Source organism: Pristiophorus japonicus, chromosome 7 (assembly GCF_044704955.1).
Source record: "Pristiophorus japonicus isolate sPriJap1 chromosome 7, sPriJap1.hap1, whole genome shotgun sequence".
Classification (NCBI taxonomy): Eukaryota; Metazoa; Chordata; class Chondrichthyes; family Pristiophoridae; genus Pristiophorus; species Pristiophorus japonicus.
In genome coordinates, this window is record NC_091983.1 from 236,305,494 (window position 1) to 236,327,011 (window position 21,518).

Here is a 21,518-nt window from a genome sequence, read left to right on the forward strand (position 1 = left end):
TGCACTGTCAGAGGGGCAGTACTGAGGGAGGGCTGTACTGAGGAAGTGTTGCACTGTCAGAGGGGCTGCACTGCGGAACTGCTGCACTGTCAGAGGGGCTGTACTGAGGAAGTGCTGCACTGTCAGAGGGGCAGTACTGAGGGAGTGCTGCACTGTTGGAGGCGCAGTACTGAGGTAGTGCCGCACTGTCGGAGGTGCAGTACTGAGGGAGCGCCGCACTTTTGGAGGGGCAGTCCTGAGGGAGCGCCGCACTGTCGGAGGGGCAGTACTGAGGGAGTGTTGCACTGTCAAATAGAGTGAGGAAGGGAGGGAGTGGATGGACTGAGAGTGATAGCGTGTAACTGTTATATGTGCAGACTATAGATATACTCTCTGTGTAGTCACTGTATAGTTGCATAAGATGGAGACTTGTTACCTGATGTACTGTCAATAAGGTTTACACTGTGTATATATTATGCTGGCACCACTAGAGGGTGCAACTGGTGGAGACCGGGGTTTCCTGCCCCTGTGGCAGAGGATGTCCACCAGAGGGCACTGCGGTGGGAGACCTGAGGATCACCTGCATAGATCTGCAGGGCCCAGTATAAAAGGCTGCCCACCAAGCTTGTGCCTGACTCTGGAGTTATGAATAAAGGAACAAGGTCACTACAGTTTGAGTACAACACATTGCCTCATGGAGTCATTCACAAGTGCATTACAGACATAACAGTAACAAGTGTGAGTGAGTGAGTGCTGCACTATCGGAGGTACCATCTTTCGGATGAGACATTAAACCGAGGCTCCGTCTGCCCGCTCAGGTGGGTGTAAAATATCCCATTTCACTATTTGGAAGAAGAGTGGGGGAGTTATCCCCAGTGTCCTGGCCAATATTTATCCCTTGACCAACATCAGTAAAACAGATTTTCTGGTCATTATCACATTGCTGTTTGTTGAGAAAGTCCTTCATTGTCTGTGAGGCGCTTTGGGCCGTCCTGAGGGGGTGAAAGGCGATGTAGAAATGCAAGTCCTTTCTTTCTTTCTTTGTCCCAAAGCTGGACATGGGCCGAGCGGCTAGCGATTACAGAATGAATATTAGCAGCTGCCTGGGCCCCGCGGGGAGTCCGAGAGTCCAGTCCCCACTGACTGCCCATTCCGTCCGGCCTCTCACGTCCAGTCGGGCTGGGTGGGCTCCGGCCTCGGTTCCACTTTGCCTTTCCCAGGGTTGGGGGCGGGGGAGGGGAGCGTGTTTTACCGGCGACGCAGTAAACGCTGGATACTCCTACGCTCTTCGCACCTTCCCGTGAGCGGCCATGGCGCTGGAAGCCGGTCAGAGCGGCGGGCGGCCATTAGCGGTGGTTAGCAGCGCAGTCAGCGACAGCAGCACCCGGTGTAAGGTGGGGTCCCGCGGGGATTGGGAGACACACCCTCCCACTTCCTCCCTACACTGGCCTTTCTCACACAGGAGCCCGGTGTAGGGAGCGGGGCACACACACCTCCCATTGTCCTCACACACTCCTCCGTTCTCACACCGCGTCAGAAAGTTATCGCACACGCCCGCTGCAAGAGGTCAGAGAAAAGAAAGGTCAGGTCATAGAAACTCTCCCACGTTACAGATTGTTCCAACTCTCTCTCACTTTTACAACAACTTGCATTTATATAGCGTCTTAAACGTAATAAAACGTCCCAAGGTGCTTCACAGGTTATCAGACAAAATTTAACACCGAGACACAAAAGGAGATATTAGGACAGGGGACCAAAAGCTTGGCCCAAAAAGTCGGGTTTAAGGATGGTCTTATAGGAGGAGCGAGAGGTGGAGAGGTTCAGGGAGTGAAATCCAGAGCTTCGGGCCCAGGCAGCTGAAGACACGGCCGCCAATGGTTGAGCGATTAGAGTCGGGAATATGCAAGAGGACAGAACTGGAAGAGCACAGAGTTTGTGGAGGGTTATTTGGCTGGAGGGGTTTACAGAGATAGGGAGGGTTATGAGGCTGGATGAGGTTACAGAGATAGGGAGGGGTGTAGGGCTGAAGCAGATTACAGAGATAGGGAGGGGTGTCGAGCTGCAGTAGGTTATAGGGAGGGATGTAGGGCTGGAGGGATTACAGAGATAGGGAGGGGTGTAGGGCTGGAGGAGGTTACAGAAATAGGGATGGATGTAGGGCTGGAGGGGATTACAGAGATAGGGAGGGGCGTAGGACTGGAGGGGGTTACAGAGATAGGGAGGGGTTTAATGCTGGAGGGGGTTCCAGAGATAGGAAGGAGTGTAGGGCTGGAGGGGGTTACAGAGATAGCGAGGGGTGTAGGGCTGGAGGTGGGTACAGAGATAGGGAGGGGTGTAGGGCTGGAGAGGGTTGCAGAGATAGGGAGGGGTGTAGGGTGGGAGGAGGTTACAGAGATAGGGAGAAGTGTCGGGTGGAGGAGATTACAGAGATAGGGAGGGGTGTCGGGTGGAGGGGATTACAGAGATAGGGAGGGGTGTCGGGTGGAGGGGATTACAGAGATAGGGAGGTATGAGGCCATGGAGGGATTTGAACACAAACATGAGAATTTTAAATTCGAGGCATTGCCAGACTGGGAGCCAATGAGGATCAGCGAGCACAGGTGGGATGGGTGAACGGGACTTGGTGCAAGTTAGGATGGGATTAAATATTGAGGCAGAAACTGAGGATTAAATTCTGTGTCCAATTATTCTGTCTCATTCTGGGCACATTAGGAAGGATGTCAAGGCCTTGGAGACGGAGCAGAGAAGATTTACAGGAATGATACTGGGAATGTGGGACTTCAGTTATGAGGGAGACTGGAAAAGCTGGGATTCTTCTCCTTCGAGCAGAGAAGGTTAAAGGGAGATTTAATAGTGGTGTTCACAATTATGAAAGGTTTTTGATCGAGTAAATAAGTAGAAGCTGTTTCCAGGGGCAGGAGGGTCAGGGACCAGAGGTCACAGGTTGAAGGTAATTGGCAAAGGACCAGAGGGGAGATAGGGAGAATTTATTTACGCAGCGAGTTGTTGTGATCTGGAATGCGCTGCCTGAAAGGGCGGTGGGAGCAGATTCAATCGTAACTTTCAAAAGGGAATTGGTTAAATATTTGAAAAGGAAAGATGTGCAGGTCTATTGGGAAAGAGCAGGGAGTGGGAGTAATTGGATCGCTCTTTCAAAGAGCCAACACAGGCCCGATGGGCCGAATGGCCTCCTTCTGTGCTGTCTGATTCTATGACCCGCCCTCACTGAACTCCAGGCCTCCCTTTGCGAGGAGCTGTGCCACTAATTGTGTGGCAGGTGATGGGAGAGTCCAGGGGGATTCACTCACTAAAAGCCTCTGTGTTTCCCCCCACGGTACCTCTGCTATCGGATACTCTGCTGACCCTGACACCCAGAAGCCGGGGCGGAGTGAGGGGAGGGGCTGGTGCTGGAACGGTTACTTACCTCGACAGCCCCTGTGCCAGTAATATCTGGGCAGGCACCTATCACACTTGGGCCCGGTCGCCCCCTCCTTACAGTCACAATATCCCGTGGCATTACAGCGATGGTGGAGCGAGCCATCAGGGTGACACTCACAGTCTGCAGAAACAAGACAACACACACACTGCACACGGCTGTTCCCAATAAATACAGCGACACAATCTCAGCGACAGGAATGAGTGCGAGCCAGGACAAGGGAGCCTCAGACTGTGGGGGTGAAACAAGTCTCCAACACTTTACAAACAGCTTCAATCCTCCACACACTGACTGCACACGGCCCGTGTTCCACTCCCTGGGGCGACTGCACAGAATTAACGCAGGTTAACAAGGCCAGAAAAAACAAACCAGGTTCATCAATAGAGGATAGAATGCACAAGCACAGAAGTGATGTTAAACTTGTATCGAACCTTGGTTAGACCGCACTTGGAGCACTGGGCACAGTTCTGGTCTCCGTATTATAAAAAGGACATAGAGGCACTGGAGAAGGTACAAAGTAGATTTACAAGGATGATACCAGAACTGAGACATTGTACCTATCAGGAAAGGCTGACCAGGCTGGGGCTCTTTGCTGGGAAAGAGAAGACTGAGGGGTGACCTGATCGAGGTCTTTAAAATTGTGAAGAGGTTTGATAGGGTGGACGTAGAGAAGATGATTCCACTTGTGGGGAGTCAAAAACTAGGGTCAAAAATATAAGATCGTCACTAATAAATCCAATAGGGTATGGAGGAGAAACTTCTTTATCCAGAGAATGGAACTCACTACCACAGGGAGTGATTGAGGCGAATAGTATCGATGTATTTAAGGGGAAGCGAGATAAACACATGAGGGCGAAAGGAATAGAAGGATATGCTGATAGGGTGAGATGAAGAGGGGTGGGAGGAGGCTCGTGTGGAGCATAAACACCGGCATGGAGCGGTTGGGCCGAATGGCCTGTTTCAGTGCTGCACATTCTGTGTAATTGTGTGTGTGGAGAATGGGAGGAGATGAGGAAATGGAGAGAGAGGATTGTTGGTGGACACTGGGGGGGAGGGGTAACATTGAGCAGAGGAAAGCAACGCTGCTACGATGCAGGATGGCCGTTTAACGAGAATACAAACTGTCATGTATTCAACTGTCATTGTAACCCATGTATTAGCTGACCTAAGTTGTACATCTTGAGAACACTGACCACAGGGGGCGAACTTGTGGGAGACACTCCTAACCTGGACTCTCCGGTACAAAAGGGGAAGTTCCACCCACCGTCTGTCTCTTGAGGTCTTGGTAATAAAGGTAACTGGTCACAGAGTGACCTTCTCTCAAATATGGGCCTCGTGTGCATTTATACTGTGTAGTAAGGACATATTACAAACAACATACAAATTCCTGAAAAACAATGGAGACAGGGAGGCAACGATTATATCGTCAAAACACAGAGCTTTCAATTTACCTCAACACAGTAAAAATGCACACGAGGCCCATACTTGAGAGAAGGTCACTCTGTAAGTTCCCAGATGCATGCAGAGCGGAGATGCTGTGAGACTTTTTTGTTGAGGGCATCGGGCATGCTGGGGTTTTCAGGAAACTGATTGAGACCAAAGACTTGACCTTGGAAGTGGCGGCTCTGATAGCCCAGACAATTATCTCAGGGGAGGAAGAGACTAGAATGATTTTTGGCAAAAATCTTGGCTCAAATGCGTCAAATGACCAGGGAGTCAACATTGTTAACGCGGCACACAGTTCTCGAGGCAGACATGGGCAATCAGACATGCCCCAGCATGCAGTCGAACCCAAAGGGGGAATTCAACAGAGACAATGGCTAGCTGAACGGCGATTCAGGCCATCGCAATGGACAATGTGCGGCCAATAATGGGTTCATCAATATCTGTTAATGGTGCGCATAAGGACAGTTACAGAGATAGTCAGAGACGATCGACTGGTAAGGGATCTGTTGTTTCCAACAATGGAGCCTCCAGCTCATGCTGCAGGTGTGGAAGCAAACACCCAGCCAGAGCTTGCAGGTATCAGCAATATACCTGCAGAAACTGCAACATCAGCGGTCACTTGGCGCGTATGTGCAGGAATCCTGCAGCCAGGTTGATGTACGAGGAGGACGGGCCCGATGTAAGCCCTACGAAGCCAAATGAATACTGGGGGAAATCACTGGAAGCTGAAGTTCAGCGAGTTCAGGTGGAGCACATATACAGTTCATACACCAGGATGCCACCGATAATGATGAAAGTGCTCCTCAATGGCATCCCAGTATTAATGGAGCTAGACACGGGGGCCAGCCAGTTCCTGATGAGTATCAAACAGTTCGAAAGGTTGTGGGTGTCCAAGGCCAGGAGGCCAAAATTATTGCCGATTGACGCACTGCTACAGACATATACAAAGGAGATCATTCCGGTGCTAGGTAGCACCACGGTAGCCATGGCCCACAAAGATTCGGAGAACAGGTTGCCACTCTGGATTTTCCCGGGGGACGGTCCCGCACTACTGGGGAGGAGTTGGCTTGCTGTCATGAACTGGAAATGGGCGATGTCAATGCAATTTCTTCTGTGGAGCGAGTATCATTCTCACAGGTCCTGGACAAATTTGACTCAATATTTCAACCCAGCATCGGCACTTTCATGGGGACCAAGGTAGTGATTCACATAAACCCGGACGCCAGGCCAGTACACCACAAGGCCAGAGCGGTGCCGTACGTGATGCGGGAAAAGATAGAATGCGAATTGGACCGCCTGCTGAGGGAAGGCATCATCTCGCCAGTCGAATTCAGTGACTGGGCGAGCCCAATCGTGCCGATGCTCAAGGTGGATGGGTCGGTCAGGATATGTGGCGATTACAAGGCCACCATCAATCGGGTATCACTCCAAGATCAGTACCCGCTACCGAGAGTGGAGGACCTCTTTGCGACGCTATCCGGTGGCAAACTTTTTTCAAAATTGGACCTGACCTCAGCTTACATGACCCAGGAGCTGGCGAGTGAGTCAAAGAAGCTGACCACCATCACGACACACAAGGGGTTGTTTGAGTATAACAGATGTCCGTTCGGGATTCATTCGACCGTCGCGATCTTTCAGCGAAATATGGAAAGCCTCCTCAAGTCGATTCCAAGGACAGTGGTCTTTCAAGACAACATGCTCATCACGGGTCACGATATTGAAGAACACCTCCACTACTTGGAGGAGGTGCTATGCAGACTGGACCAGGTAGGGTTGCGACTGAAAAAGGCGAAGTGCGCCTTCTTAGCTCCAAAGGTCGAATTCCTCGGGAGGAGGGTAGCAGCAGACTGAATCAGACCTACTGCGTCCAAAACGGAAACGATCCAGAGAGCCATAACACGACAGAGCTGCGTTTGCTCCTGGGGCTCCTGAACTATTTTGGTAACTTTCTTCCCAAATTGAGCATGCTGTTAGAGCCGCTACACGTGCTCCTACGCAAAGGTCGTGATTGGGTCTGGGGGGACAGCCAGGAAAGGGCTTTTGATGGAGCACGCAATTTGTTGTGCTCTAACAAACTGTTAACGTTATATGACCCGTGTAAGAAACTAATTTTAACAGATGATGCGTCATCCTATGGGGTCGGGTGTGTGTTGCAGCATATGAATGCCAATGGTCAGTTACAGCCGGTAGCTTATGCCTCCATAAGTCTGTCCCAGGCAGAAAGGGGCTACGGGATGGTAGAAAAGGAAGCGCTAGCATGTGTATATGCAGTAAAAAAAATGCATCAGTATCTGTTTGGCAGGAAATTTGAGCTGGAGACAGATCACAAACCAATAACATCCCTTTTGGCCGACAACAAGGCCATAAATGCGAGTACATCGGCCCGCATACGGAGGTGGGCACTCACCTTAGCTGCCTATGACTACACAATTTGACACAGACCGGGCACTGAAAACTGCGCTGATGCACTCAGCAGGATCCAACTAGCCACCACTGAGGGGGCAGCTGAGCATGATGCTGAGATGGTCATGGCTGTTGAAGCTTTCGAAAGCGAAGGCTCACCTGTGACAGCCCATCAGATTAAGGTCTGGACAAATAAAGACCCGCTGCTGTCTTTAGTTAAGAAATGTGTCCTGAATGGGGACTGGGCAGCCATGTACGGGGCATGCCCTGAGGAGTTTAAACCGTTTCATAGGCGCAAGGATGAACTCTCGATTCAGGCTGATTGCCTACTGTGGGGAAACCGAGTAGACATGCACCGAAGGGCAGAGAGGTGTTTATCAGAGAACTTCACAATGAGCACCCGGGCATTGTCATGATGAAGGCAATTGCCAGGTCACATGTTTGGTAGCAAGGGATAGATGCAGACCTGGAACTTTGTGTTCGCAGATGCAACACATGTGCTCAGCTGGGCAACGCAGCCAGGGAAGCCCCCCATAGCCCTGGTCCTGGCCCGCCAAGCCATGTGGACTACGCAGGTCCTTTCATGGGAAAAATGCTTTTGGTTGTTGTAGACGCTTAATCCAAATGGATTGAGTGTGCCATTTGAAATTGAAGCACATCCTCTGCCACGGTAGAAAGTCTATGGGCAATATTTGCCGCCCATGGTCTACCGAACGTCTTGGTCAGCGACAATGGCCTGTACTTCACAAGTACTGAATTCCAGGACTTCATGGCAGGCAATGGAATCAACCATGTCAGAATGGCATCGTTCAAGCCGGCCTCAAATGGCGGAACGAGCAGTGCAGATAATCAAACAGGGGATGCTCAGAATCCAAGGGGGTTCCCTACAAAGCTGCTTGTCACGTCTCCTGTTGGCCAATAGATCCCGACCACACTCGCTCACAGGGGTTCCACCTGCAGAGCTGCTAATGAAAAGGACGCTCAAAACCAGGTTATCCTTATACACCCTACTACGAAAGAAATTGTTGAGAGCAGGCGTCAGTCACAATGTGACTACCATGACAGGAATGCGAGGGCAAGGTGTATTGATGTCAATGACCCTGTTTTTGTCCTTAATTACGCTGCAGGGCCCAAATGGCTTGCAGGCACTGTGATTGCCAAAGAGGGAAATAGGGTTTTGGTAGTTAAACTTACCAATGAACAAATCTGCCGCAAACACGTGGATCAAACTAAAAGGAGGTTCAGCAACCCCATAGAAGAAGCAGAGGAAGAACACTACGTAGAGTTTACTCCACCACAGGTGACCGAACACCAGAACCAAGTGGAGGAGAGCCCAGTCACTGTGGGCAGTCCGGACACGCCTGAGGCACTGCAAACAGCAGACACTCAGGCCAGCGCCCAACAACCGGAGCCCCAACTCAGGCACTTTACAAGGGAGCATCAACCACCAGAGAGACTTAACCTGTGATCCCAATAAGACTTTGGGGGGGTGGTGATGTATTCAACTGTCATTGTGACCCATGTTTAAGCTAACCTAAGTTGTACACCTTGAGAACACTGACCACAGGGGGCGAACTTGTGGGAGACACTCCTAACCTGGACTTCCTGGTACAAAAGGGGAAGCTCCACCCACCGTCTGTCTCTTGAGGTCTTGGCAATAAAGGTAACTGGTCACAGAGTGACCTTCTCTCAAATGTGGGCCTCGTGTGCATTTATACTGTATAGTAAGGACATATTACAAACAACATACAAATTCCTAAAAAACAATGGAGACAGGGAGGCAATGATTATATCGTCAAAACACAGAGCTTTCAATTTATCTCAACACAGCCTGGGCCAGGCCTCATCGCCAGAGAAAGGGTGGACCCAGGTCTCATCGCTAGGGAAAGCCTGGGCCAGGCCTCATCGCTAGGTAAAGCCTGGGCCAGGCCTCATCGCTGGGGAAAGCCTGGGCCAGGCCTCATCACTAGGGAAAGACTGGTTGGGGCAAACTCACTGGGGAAAGGTTGGGTCGGGGTTTAGTCACTGGGGAAAGGTTGGGTCGGAGTCTAGTCACTGGGGAAAGGTTGGGTCGGGGCCTAGTCACTGGGGAAAGGTTGGGTCGGGGCCTAGTTACTGGGGAAAGGTTGGGTCGGGGCCTAGTCACTGGGGAAAGGTTGGGTCGGGGCCTAGTTACTGGGGAAAGGTTGGGTCAGGGCCTAGTTACTGGGGAAAGGTTGGGTCGGGGCCTAGTCACTGGGGAAAGGTTGGGTCGGGGCCTAGTCACTGGGGAAAGGTTGGGTCGGGGCCTAGTCACTGGGGAAAGGTTGGGTCGGGGCCTAGTTACTGGGGAAAGGTTGGGTCGGGGCCTAGTCACTGGGGAAAGGTTGGGTCAGGGCCTAGTCACTGGGGAAAGGTTGGGTCGGGGTCTAGTCACTGGGGAAAGGTTGGGTCAGGGCCGAGTCACTGGGGAAAGGTTGAGTCGGGGTCTAGTCACTGGGGAAAGGTTGAGTCGGGGCCTAGTCACTGGGGAAAGGTTGGGTCAGGGCCTAGTCACTGGGGAAATGTTGAGTCGGGGTCTAGTCATTGGGGAAAGGTTGGGTCGATGTCTAGTCACTGGGGAAAGGTTGAGTCGGGGCCTAGTCACTGGGGAAAGGTTGAGTCGGGGCCTAGTCACTGGGGAAAGGTTGAGTCGGAGTCTAGTCACTGGGGAAAGGTTGGGTCGGGGCCTAGTCACTGGGGAAAGGTTAGGTCGGGGTCTAGTCACTGGGGAAAGGTTGGGTCGGGGGTCTAGTCACTGGGGAAAGGTTGGGTCGGGGTCTAGTCACAGGAGAAAGGTTGGGTCGGGGTCTAGTCACTGGAGAAAGGTTGGGTCGGGGTCGAGTCACTGGGGAAAGGTTGGGTCGGGGTCTAGTTACAGGAGAAAGGTTGGGTCGGGGTCTAGTCACTGGGGAAAGGTTGGGTCGAGGTCTAGTCACAGGAGAAAGGTTGGGTCGGGGTCCAGTCACTGGGGAAAGGTTGGGCCGGGGGTCTAGTCACTGGGGAAAGGTTGGGTCGGGGTCTAGTCACTGGGGAAAGGTTGGGTCGGGGTCTAGTCACTGGGGAAAGGTTGGGTCGGGGTCGAGTCACTGGGGAAAGGTTGGGTCGGGGTCTAGTCACTGGGGAAAGGTTGAGTCGGGGCCTAGTCACTGGGGAAAGGTTGGGTCGGGGTCGAGTCACTGGGGAAAGGTTGAGTCGGGGCCTAGTCACTGGGGAAAGGTTGGGTCGAGGTCTAGTCACAGGAGAAAGGTTGGGTCGGGGTCTAGTCACTGGGGAAAGGTTGAGTCGGGGCCTAGTCACTGGGGAAAGGTTGGGTCGAGGTCTAGTCACAGGAGAAAGGTTGGGTCGGGGTCCAGTCACTGGGGAAAGGTTGGGTTGGGGGTCTAGTCACTGGGAAAAGGTTGGGTCGGGGTCTAGTCACTGGGGAAAGGTTGGGTCGGGGTCTAGTCACTGGGGAAAGGTTGGGTCGGGGTCTAGTCACTGGGGAAAGGTTGGGTCGGGGCCTAGTCACTGGGGAAAGGTTGGGTCGGGGTCTAGTCACTGGGGAACGGTTGGGTCGAGGTCTAGTCACAGGAGAAAGGTTGGGTCGGGGTCCAGTCACTGGGGAAAGGTTGGGTTGGGGGTCTAGTCACTGGGAAAAGGTTGGGTCGGGGTCTAGTCACTGGGGAAAGGTTGGGTCGGGGTCTCGTCACTGGGGAAAGGTTGGGTTGAGACTGGTCACTGGGGAAAGAGGGGCTGATTTCCGACGTGCTTTGCTCAGCCCTATTGAAGGTATTTTCTTTGTTTCTTTATCTTGTTTTGGGCTGAAAGCAGAAGGGTGAAAGAAGGAGAGAGCAGAGATTGTAACAGGAACTGACCTAGGCAAACGTTGTGGTGGTCCAGCTGTGCTGAAGGGTTTCGGTGGTAGCCCAGCCGACATAACTGGCAGTGTCGGCCTCTAGTGTTGTGCTTACAGCTCACGCAAATGGCGGTGGTGAGCAGCTCGAGGTAACTGCACCGGTTCGAATGGCCGAAGCATTCGCAGGCTTGCAGGGAAAAGACAGAGAGTGTAGATGGGACACAGACAGTTTGCAGACTGTGAGAGGGTCACATGCTGCAGGAATGAAAGGTGGGGAGGAAATGGCTGGAATGGGAGGGAGGGAGGGAACACTGAGGCTTTTAGCAGTGAGGGGAAAACATCAGACTCCTGGCTAGTTACGGTTTGCATTGAATCAGGCAGATGGCAATGGATGGTCCCAATCCCAGGTTATAGATTCTGTGCCGGGTTTTACACAGCACTGCCAAGTTAGGGGCCTTTCAACTGTGGCTCAGTGGGCAGCACGTTCGCCTCGGAGTCAGAAGGTCATCGGTTCAAGTCCCATTCCAGAGATTTGAGCCCATAATCCAGACTGACGCTCCCAGTGCAGTACTGAGGGAGTGGTGCACTGTCGGAAGGGCGGTTCTGAGGGAGCACTGTGCTGTCGGAGGGACAGTACTGAGGGAGTGCTGCACTGTCGGAGGGGTAGTACTGAGAGAGCGCTGCACTGTCAGATGGACAGTACTGAGGGATTGCTGCATTGATGGAGGGGCAGTACTGAGGGAGTGCTGCACTGTGTGAGGGGGAGTACTGAGGGAGTGCTGCACTGTGTGATGGGGAGTACTGAGGGATTGCTTCACTGATGGAGGGGCAGTACTGAGGGAGTGCTGCACTGTGTGAGGGGCATTACTGAGGGATTGCTGCACTGCCGGAGTGGTCGTACTGAAAGACTGCTGCACTGCCAGAGGGACAGTACTGAGGGAGTGCGGCACTGTCGGAGGGACAGTACTGAGGGAACACTGCACTGTTTGAGGGGCAGTACTGAGGGATTGCTGCCCTGCCGGAGGGGCAGTCCTGAGGGAACAATATATAAATGCAAATCCTTGCTTTCTCATGTGCTCTGAGCCAGTCGCGGTGTTTGAGAGCTCCTATCTTGCTCTGGGATCGTGACCTCTAGTGATGAGATTCTTGGCCGTGTGCGACCGAGCATTGGGTCAGCTGCATGTGTCAGGAGAAATCAGCAATTATTAATCCCAGCTGGAGAACAACGCGTTCTGAACAGAACATCAGTACTGTACGCACACACATCGAGTGGACACTGTCCGGGATGGCAGGAGTATCCGAGAGACAAGTAAACGGACATTTCCATCTCCGCTACACCGCCAATCAGACAGAAACTCACACCGAGACTCGGGAGGAGATATTAGGACAGGTGACGAAAAGCTCGGTCAAAGTGATAGGTTTTAAGGAAATTCTTAAAGGAGCAGAGCGAGGTGGTATGGAGAGGTTTAGGGAGGGAATTCCAAAGCTTTGGACCCAGGCAGCTGGAGGCTTGGGAAGGCGGTAGGAATGGAGAAGGTTACAGAGATAGGGAGGGTTGTAGGGTGGGAGGGGATTATAGAGATAGGGAGGGGTGTAGGGTGGGAGGGGTTATAGAGATAGGGAGGGCTGTAGGGTGTGAGGCTTTATTGATAGGGAGAGGTGGGGCCACGGAGGGATTTGAACGCGAGGATGAGAATTATAAATTGGAGGCGTTGCTGGACCGGGAACCAATGTCGGATCAATCAATCACTTCCCCGGGTCTACTCACTGCCCGGGCTGTCGCTCGAAGCGGATCGATGGATAATTAGTGGGAATCTGGTCCGCGGAGCGATGATTAAATGGGGTGAGGCCGTGACAGGCTGTTATTGTGGGATTACGGGGGTACATTCGAGTGGGTTGAGAGTTTGAAAGGCAAACTGTGTAATGCCAGATGTGACGGAGTCTCCCTGTTATTATTCAGTGTGACTGAATACAGCAACAACTCACTCAGTAATTCAGCAGAAAATGGAGATTCTTCGCCAGATATTAGAACTAGTTTGTCTTTCGTTCAGTTTGTGTCGGTGATGAAGGTTTTGAGTATCAGTTCTGGCTGTACCTGGTCAAGAAAGGAGCAGGTTTGGGGTCAAAGTGTAACGTTTCATTGACCCCCAGTCTCGGTCAGTGTGGTGGGTTATGGTCACTCCTGGTCAGTGTGGGGAGTTTTGGTCACTCCTGGTCAGTGTGGAGAGTTATGGTCGCTCCCGGTCAGTGTGGGGAGTTATGGTCACTCCCGGTCAGTGTGGGGAGTTATGGTCACTCCTGCTCAGTGTGGAGAGTTGAGGACACTCCCGGTCAGTGTGGGGAGTTATGGTCACTCCTGGTCAGTGTGGGAAGTTATGGTCACTCCTGGTCAGTGTGGAGAGTTGAGGACACTCCCGGTCAGTGTGGGGAGTTATGGTCACTCCTGGTCAGTGTGGGAAGTTGAGGACACTCCCGGTCAGTGTGGGGAGTTATGGTCGCTCCTGGTCAGTGTGGGGAGTTGAGGACACTCCCGGTCAGTGTGGAAAGTTATAGTCACTCCCGGTCAGTATGGGGAATTATGGTCACTCCTGGTCAGTGTGGGGAGTTATGGTCACTCCCGGTCGGTATGGGGAGTTATGGTCACTCCTGGTCAGTGTGAGAAATTATGGTCACTCTGCTCCTGGTCAGTCTGGGTGTTGGTTCAGGGTTGCGATATGGCGGATGGTTTGGAATGACATGGACAGCATGCGAAGGGTTAAATAAACGGGAACAAGTTGATGTAAGATCCAGGAACAAAGGGGAACAGATTGAGGCCGAGACACTCACCCAGTTCCCATTCCTGCATCTGGGATAACAACAGGTCCCCATTGATCTCGGCCTCAACCACCATATGGATTTCTACAAATCTTCCCTCCACTTCCCACTGAACGTTCTCACTGAGACACAGTTAAGAAGCATTTTCGTCTCAGCTAAGATGTGCGTCGTATATATTACATCTTCCCTGCTTTATATCTGCTGCACTGCTCGAGGAGATTATACTTTACTGCATAGATACACGGGCAAGCAGACTCCCGATCCCAGCCCTGTTCATACCTAATCTGCCTCACACCTTCATCTGTTCACAATCAGCCCCTGCTCACACTCAATCCCTGCTCACACCTACACCTGTTCCTCGCTCACTGAGCGACAAGGGAGGTTTGAGGGAAGCGGATCATTCCCAATACAGAAATGAGCTCTGGGTCAGCAAGTCACAGGTCAGAGAGCATACTTACGGCCACTCGCCACGGAGGGGTGAGGGAGGCCTGGAGAGGGAAACGGAAACAGAGTTAGAGAGACATCTGATTAACAATCTTTATCGATAAACACATTACCACAACCCATTACACGGAGTGTTCATCAGATCGACGTCACTCAAACTCACGAACAAGGAACTGATGGGGGATTGGCGTGCTGCATCCTCTGAGCGCTCACACCAGCCCTGTGTGAGACCAGGTAGAGTTGCTAAAGTGCTCCCGTAAGGTGTGTGAGAGTAGTACGTGGGGACGCTCCCACTACGTGCGATTAGTGTGTAAGTACGCAGAGTTAATACGGAAGGGCATCAGTGGTCACACACACCCCTCCCCCACTGCCCAGTCAGCTCACTATCTGGATATTGATCTCTGGACATTCCACACACAGCAGGCCACAGATGTCCCTCACAACCTTCACTTCCTGATCTGCTTCAGATATTGATTACACAGAGGCTTATTCTCCTCTCACCCTCCCCAGCTGTTCCCCAGATGTTCATCCAGCTGTGAACATTCCATTCTCACATCAGTCTGCACCTCACTGCTGGCTCTGTATGTGTGGGTGTCCGGAGTGAGGTTTCAGCAAATTCAACCCCTGCGGCTATGACAACCTCACCCTCTACATAATGCCAGCGATCCCCCCTCGCTCACTGACCCCGACATTATATTGACAGAGGGCTTCAAAATGAGGAAGGGTTTTGACGGAGTGAATAAGGAGAAACTGTTTGCAGGGGCAGGAGGGTGGGTAACCCAAGGACACAGATTGAAGGTGATTGGCCAAAGACCCAGAGGGAGATGAGGATTATTTTTACGCAGCGAGTTGTTGTGATCTGGAATGCGCTGCCTGAAAGGGCGGTGGGAGCAGATTCAATCGTAACTTTCAAAAGGGAGTAGGATAAATACTTGAAAAGGCAACATTTGCAGGTCCATGGGGAAAGAGCGGGGAGTGGGACTAATTGGATAATCTTTCTTTCATTTTTATTTCCTTTTCCAGATCTCTTCCATTCTCTTTCTCAATTTCCTTTTCTCTCTCTTTTCTTCTCCCTTACTTTCCATCTCTCATTCTCAGTTACTTACTCTGCTTCTCTCTCTCCCTCTTTCTCACATTCTCTATTTCACTGTTTCCCACTTTCTGTTTGTTCTCTTTCATTCTTTACTTCTCTCTTTCTCTCTCTACACACCCCTCTCTCTCTCCCTCCATCTCTCTTTCTCTCCCCCCTTTTTCGCTCCCTCCCTCTGCCCTTCTCTCTCTCTCCCCGCCCGCCCTTCTCAGTGTGGAGCTATGGACACGGACCCTATTTCTGTCCCTGGCTCTGTCCAATCTCCCTCACATTCCCTCTCTTCCTCACCCCCCTTTCCCTCTCCCCCGCCCCCCCCACACTCCCTCTCTCTCTCCCTCCCACTCCCCCTCTCTCTCTCCACCCCCCTCCCCCTATTCCCCCCCCACTCCGCCCCGCCTCCCTCAGCATGGAGCTGTGGGCACGGACCCTATCTCTGTCCCTGGCTCTGTCCAATTTCCCGCTGTGAGTCTCTGTTCCCACATGAACACAATGACAAAGATGGGTGGGTTGTATTTTGGAGTTGGCACGTTGCGGGAGTTGGGCTGAGAATGAAATGTGAAGGGAATCTGGTGCCGGCACTGGGCCGGGCCGGAGCAGCTCTGGTTACTCACAGACATTGGCCGTCCCTTTGGGGATTGGGAGGTACGAGCCTGCTCTCCACGCTCGGCCTTGAAAGCCTTTCTTGCATCTCCCGCAGTCCGGCCCCGTCGTGTTGTGCTCACACTCACAACTCAGCTTCCCCTTCTCCCAGATACAGTTGTTGGCGTGAAGATTGCACTTACACCTGGCAAAAAACAACAGCAAGCTGGTTTAAAATAAGCTGAGCAGCCGGGTTAGACTGGGGACTGGCCGTTCCACGAGTCCGCTCTCCCTTTCCCAGCTTCGCTCTGGAAACAGCAACATTTTTCTCCCACTTACTGCCTTTCAACCCAGGCGGCGAGTCAGTTTCTGGGTGTGTTTCCGCTGATTGACGATCAGATTCTGGGCAGCAATAAGAACACGTTAGGAGAGAGTTTCTGATCAGCTCCGGCCTTCCAGGCCCCTCAAAGGAAGAGCTTGCATTTATAGAGCGCCTCTCACAAGTTATTTCTTTACAACAACAACAACAACATCTACAACTGCAACAATAACTTGCATTTATATAGCGCCTATAGCTAGTAAAACGTCCCAAGGTGCTTCACAGGAGCATAAATCAGATAAACTGACGCCGAGCCACATAAGGAGATATTAGGTCAGGTGACCAAAAGCTTAGTCTAAGAGGTCAGTTTTAAAGAGCGTCTTAAAGGAGAAAGAGGTGGAGAGGCGGCGATGTTTAGGGAGGGAATTCCAGAGCTTAGGGCCCAGGCAGCTGAAGGCACGGCCGCCAATGGTGGGGCGAAGGGAGTGGGGGATGGACAAGAGGCCTGTGTTGGAGGAGAGCAGAGATCTCGGAGGGCTGTTCCTGGTGCTGAAGGAGAGCAGCGATCTCGGAGGGCTGTTCCTGGTGTTGGAGGAGAGCAGAGATCTCGGAGGGCTGTAGGGTGGGAGGATGTTACACAGATAGGGAGTGGGAGAGGCCAAGGAGGGATTTTTAGACAAGGATGAGAAATTGTTGTTGTTGTTGCGATTTGGAAAGGCCCAAAGTGCTGTGACGGTCTCTGTGCCGTGAAGCGTGAGAACGCTGGTCTCGGTGACTCTGTGCTAACAGCATCGAGCCGCAGTTTAACTCACTGCGAGGGTGAAGCTTCACAATCCGCAGATTGTACGTTGCACATTCAGCAAATTGTCAGTTCTGGGCACTGTTTGCTGAACTAAGCAGATACCCAGACAGTTCCTTGGAGTCACATTAACGGCAGCGTAAACATTTTACTGCTCCTGTTCTCTAATTAGTGTCTGAAGATTGTCCTCGGCTAAAAGCTGGAACGAGCCTCCCAGAAGCTGAGTGTGGAATAATGAGGGAATGGCTCCGAGCCCCGGAGATTGTGTGATGGGAGAATGGGAACTCGCTGACCCAGACTGAATATAGATCCAACACGAAGGAAGCCTTCAGTCACAATCATTCCTCAAATCAGGGAGGGCTTGGAGCGAGTAAATAGGGAGCAACTGTTTCCAGTGGCAGGAGGGTCGGGGACCAGAGGTCACAGGTTGAAGGTAATTGGTAAAAGACCCAGAGGGGAGATGAGGAGAGTTTATTTACGCAGCGAGTTGTTGTGATCTGGAATGCGCTGCCTGAAAGGGCGGTGGGAGCAGATTAATTCGTAACTTTCAGAAGGGAATTGGATAAATACTTCAAGGGAAAGATTTGCAGGGCTATGGCGAAAGAGCGGGGAGTGGGACTAATTGGGTATCTCTTTCAAAGACCGGCACAGGCCCGATGGTCTGAATGGCCTCCCCCTGTGTTGTGTGATCCTCTCACTCTCTGAATCCTGATCAGACTGGAGCTCGGCAGTGTTGAGAGTAAAGGGACAGACTCTGCTCGCTCCGTGCTGCTCGATTGGTTGAACACTGAGCAGGAACTCGCTGACTCATCGCCAGTCAGCCAGCAGGACTGTGAAAGCTCGCTAATGGGCCCATCGACAGGGGCAGGGGGAGCTGGCACAGTGCTGGTCTGTGCCCACTGTCGCAGGGCCATTCAGGAAAGCTCAAACACCCGACACAGGGGCAGCTGGCGGTGCCCAGTGGGCCAGGGGAGAGATCCCCATCTATCGCTGTCAAACCTCCCCAGTTACCCAGCGTTCACACAGGAACAGGAGGAGGCCACTCAGCCCCTCGAGCCTGCTCCACCATTCAATGAGATCATGGCTGATCTGTGACCTAACTCCATTCACCCACCTTTGCCCCATACCATTGGCTAATAAAATCTATTAATCGCAGATTTAAGATTAACAATTGGTACAGCATCAACTGCCGTTTGTGGAAGAGAGTTCCAAACTTCTACCACCCTTTGTGTGTAGAAGTGTTTCCGAATTTGACACCTGAAAGGTCTGGCTCTAATTTTTAGACTATGCCCCTACTCCCAGAATCCCCAACCAGGGAAATAGTTTCTCTGTATCTACCCTTTCAGTTCCCCTTAATATCTTGAACACTTCAATCAAATCACCTTCTAAATTCTCGGGAACACAACCCTAGTTTGTGTAATCCCTCCTCGTAATTAGATGTTGGCCCTGATAGACTGCCCTTCAGATGTTCATTGAAATTGTGTGTCAGATGTTTATTCCGATATAGTGCCCTCCAGATGATAACTGATAGAGTGCCATGCCAGATGTTATCCCTGATAGAGTATCCCAGATGTTAGCTCTGATAGGGAACACCAGCTATTTGCCCTGATGGAGTATCACCAAGTTGATAGACTGAGAGTATCCCCCAGATGTTGGCCCTGATAGAGTTCCCCAGATGTTGCCTTGATACAGTGTCCCAGATTTCTCCTTGGTAGTGCCCCCAGATGTTGGCCCCGTGGGTGCCCCCAGATGTGCACCCAGAAAGCGTGCTCCCGATGTTGGCCCCGATAGCGTGCCGCCAGATGTTGCCCTGTGAGTTCCCATCGGATGGTGACATTGGGTGCCCCAGATGTTGACCCTAAGCCCCGCCAGATGTTGACCCTGTGAATGCCCTCCCAGATGTTGGCCTGTGAGCCCCCAGATGTTGACCCTGAGTGTCCCAGATGTTAGCCCTGTGAGTGCCCCCCAGATGTTGTTCCTGTGAGTTAACCACAATGTTGTCCCTGTTACCACCAGATGTTGTCCCTATGAGTTACCCCCAGATGTTGCCCCTGTGAGTTACCACCAGATGTTGCCCCTGTGAGTTACCCCCAGATGTTGGCCCTGTGAGTGCCCCCAGATGTTGACCCTGAGTGCCCCAGATATTGACCCTGTGAGTTCCCCCCCAGGTGTCCCTGTGAATTACCCCCAGATGTTGGTCCTGTGAGTGCCCCAGAACGTGGCCGTGTGAGTGCCCCATATGTTGGCATGAGACACGACGCCTCCTGCGTGTGAAGTGTGGGGTCAGCGACTCTGGCCAGAAGGGGCGAGGAGCTCTCACCGGCCACGAATGTCCAGGTTGGAGATGGCGTAGAAGTATTTGGAGAGGTTGTGCTGGTCAACACTGGTGGCCCCAGTGGCCGGCCGGAGCAGCCTGACCCGCAGGTCGGTCAGGGTGAAGAAGTCCCTCAGGTCCTTGGTGGTGTCCAGCTGGCCGTACAGCGAGGCCATGTCCTGGAGACGGGGCCCCCCGAACAGGGCAAAACGCTCCTGGATCTCGAAGCGGACCATCTTGTCCACCTTCCACACGTAGCCCCTGGAGTACTGCTCCGTGCAGATGATATCCAGCACCGAGGCCGGGCTCAGATCCCGGGCGCTTCTCGGCTCCATCCCGAAGGAGGTGAGGCAGTCGGCCGCGTAGAACTGGTAGGGTTGCCACGTCCGGCCATGGTCCAGAGACTTCTCCAGGACCATCTGCTCCGGCCGGCCCGACTCAAAGGTGATGACTATGTCCTCGGTCAGCTCGATGGTCTTGCCCCAGGACAGAGTGATATTGATCAGGAGGGGCTCGGGGAAACTCCTCCAGGAGATGCTTTGCCAAAAGGTGTTGGGAATCCGCCCCTCATCATCCAGCATCAGCTCGGGCGGGTGTGCGAGCTCGGGCATGTGAGCATCACACTCGTTGTTGCACATGTACGGGTTCTCCTGGAAACAGAGACGGAACAACACGGGTTAGATACAGAGTGAAGCTCCCTCTACACTGTCCCATCAAACACTCCCAGGGCAGGTACAGCACGGGTTAGATACAGAACAAAGCTCCCTCTCACTGTCCCATGAAGCACTCCCAGGGCAGATACAGCACGGGTTAGATATAGAGTGAAGCTCCCTGTACACTGTCCCATCAAACACTCCCAGGGCAGGTACAGCATGGGTTAGATACAGAGTAATGCTCCATCTGTACTGTCCCATCAAACACTCCCAGGGCAGATACAGCACGGGTTAGATACAGAGTAAAACTCCCTCTACACTGTGCCATCAAACACTCCCATGGCAGGTACAGCTCGGGTTAGATACAGAGTAAAGCTCCCTCTATACTGTCCCTTGAAGCACTCCCAGGGCAGGTACAGCATGGGTTAGATACAGAGTAAAGCTCCCTCTAAGCTGTCCCATCAAACACTCCTAGGACTGGTACAGGACAGGTTAGATACAGAGTAAAGCTCGTTCTACACTGTCCCATCAAACACGCCCAGGGCAGGTACAGCACGGGTTAAATATAACCCCAGGTCTGGACGGAACACTTCTGTGCTTTAGAATTGAACCTGGGGAAAAAATAGCAGAGGCACATATTTAATAATTAGTTATAAAAAGGTGTCGTACCTGAGGATGGGAAGATAGGGAACGTAATATTTATATTTAAGAAGGGAGATAGAGCATGTCCAGGGAACTGAAAACCGGTCAACTTAATATCGGTGTTGAAGAAATAATGGCATCCTTACTAAAGGAGAATATAGAAGAACATTTAGAAAGCAAAAGTATAATAATGAATAGTCAGCATGGACTTCATAAGAACATAAGAATTAGGAACAGGAGTAGGCCGTCTAGCACCTCGAGCCTGCTCCGCCATTCAACAAGATCATGGCTGATCTGGCCGTGGACTCAGCTCCACTTACCCGCCCGCTCCCCATAACCCTTAATTCCCTTATTGGTTAAAAATCTATCTATTGTGATTTGAATACATTCAATGAGCTCGCCTCAACTGCTTTCTTGGGCATAGAATTCCACAGATTCACAACCCTCTGGGAAAAGAAATTCCTTCTCAACTCGGTTTTAAATTGGCTCCCCCATATTTTGTGGCTCTGCCCCCTAGTTCTAGTCTCCCCGACCAGTGGAAACAACCTCTCTGCCTCTATCTTGTCTCTCCCTTTCATTATTTTAAATGTTTCGAAAAGATCACCACTCATCCTTCTGAACTCCAATGAGTAAAGATCCAGTCTACTCAATCTATCATCATAAGGTAACCCCCTCATCTCCGGAATCAGCCTAGTGAATTGTCTCTGTACGCCCTCCAAGGCTAGTATATCCTTCCTTAAGTAA

The 21,518-nt window shown here is 52.0% G+C and overlaps 1 protein-coding gene across 2 annotated transcripts in view; it reads right to left on the bottom strand.

The window, feature by feature from the left end:
• Positions 1 to 1,306: 1,306 nt before the first annotated feature.
• LOC139266961 (netrin-G1-like) overlaps positions 1,307 to 21,518 on the bottom strand; it is a 36,487-nt gene continuing 16,275 nt past the window's right edge. Inside the window, exons 2-7 of one of the 2 annotated variants that reach the window (XM_070884599.1) lie at positions 19,486 to 20,129; positions 16,076 to 16,252; positions 14,820 to 14,839; positions 11,140 to 11,307; positions 3,404 to 3,538; positions 1,307 to 1,536 (exon numbers count right to left, since the gene is read on the bottom strand). In XM_070884599.1, the coding sequence (XP_070740700.1) occupies positions 1,307 to 1,536; positions 3,404 to 3,538; positions 11,140 to 11,307; positions 14,820 to 14,839; positions 16,076 to 16,252; positions 19,486 to 20,129 (1,374 nt within the window). Of the gene's footprint in view, positions 1,537 to 3,403; positions 3,539 to 11,139; positions 11,358 to 14,819; positions 14,840 to 16,075; positions 16,253 to 19,485; positions 20,130 to 21,518 lie in introns of both variants that reach the window. The other variant, XM_070884598.1, reaches the window with a different exon arrangement.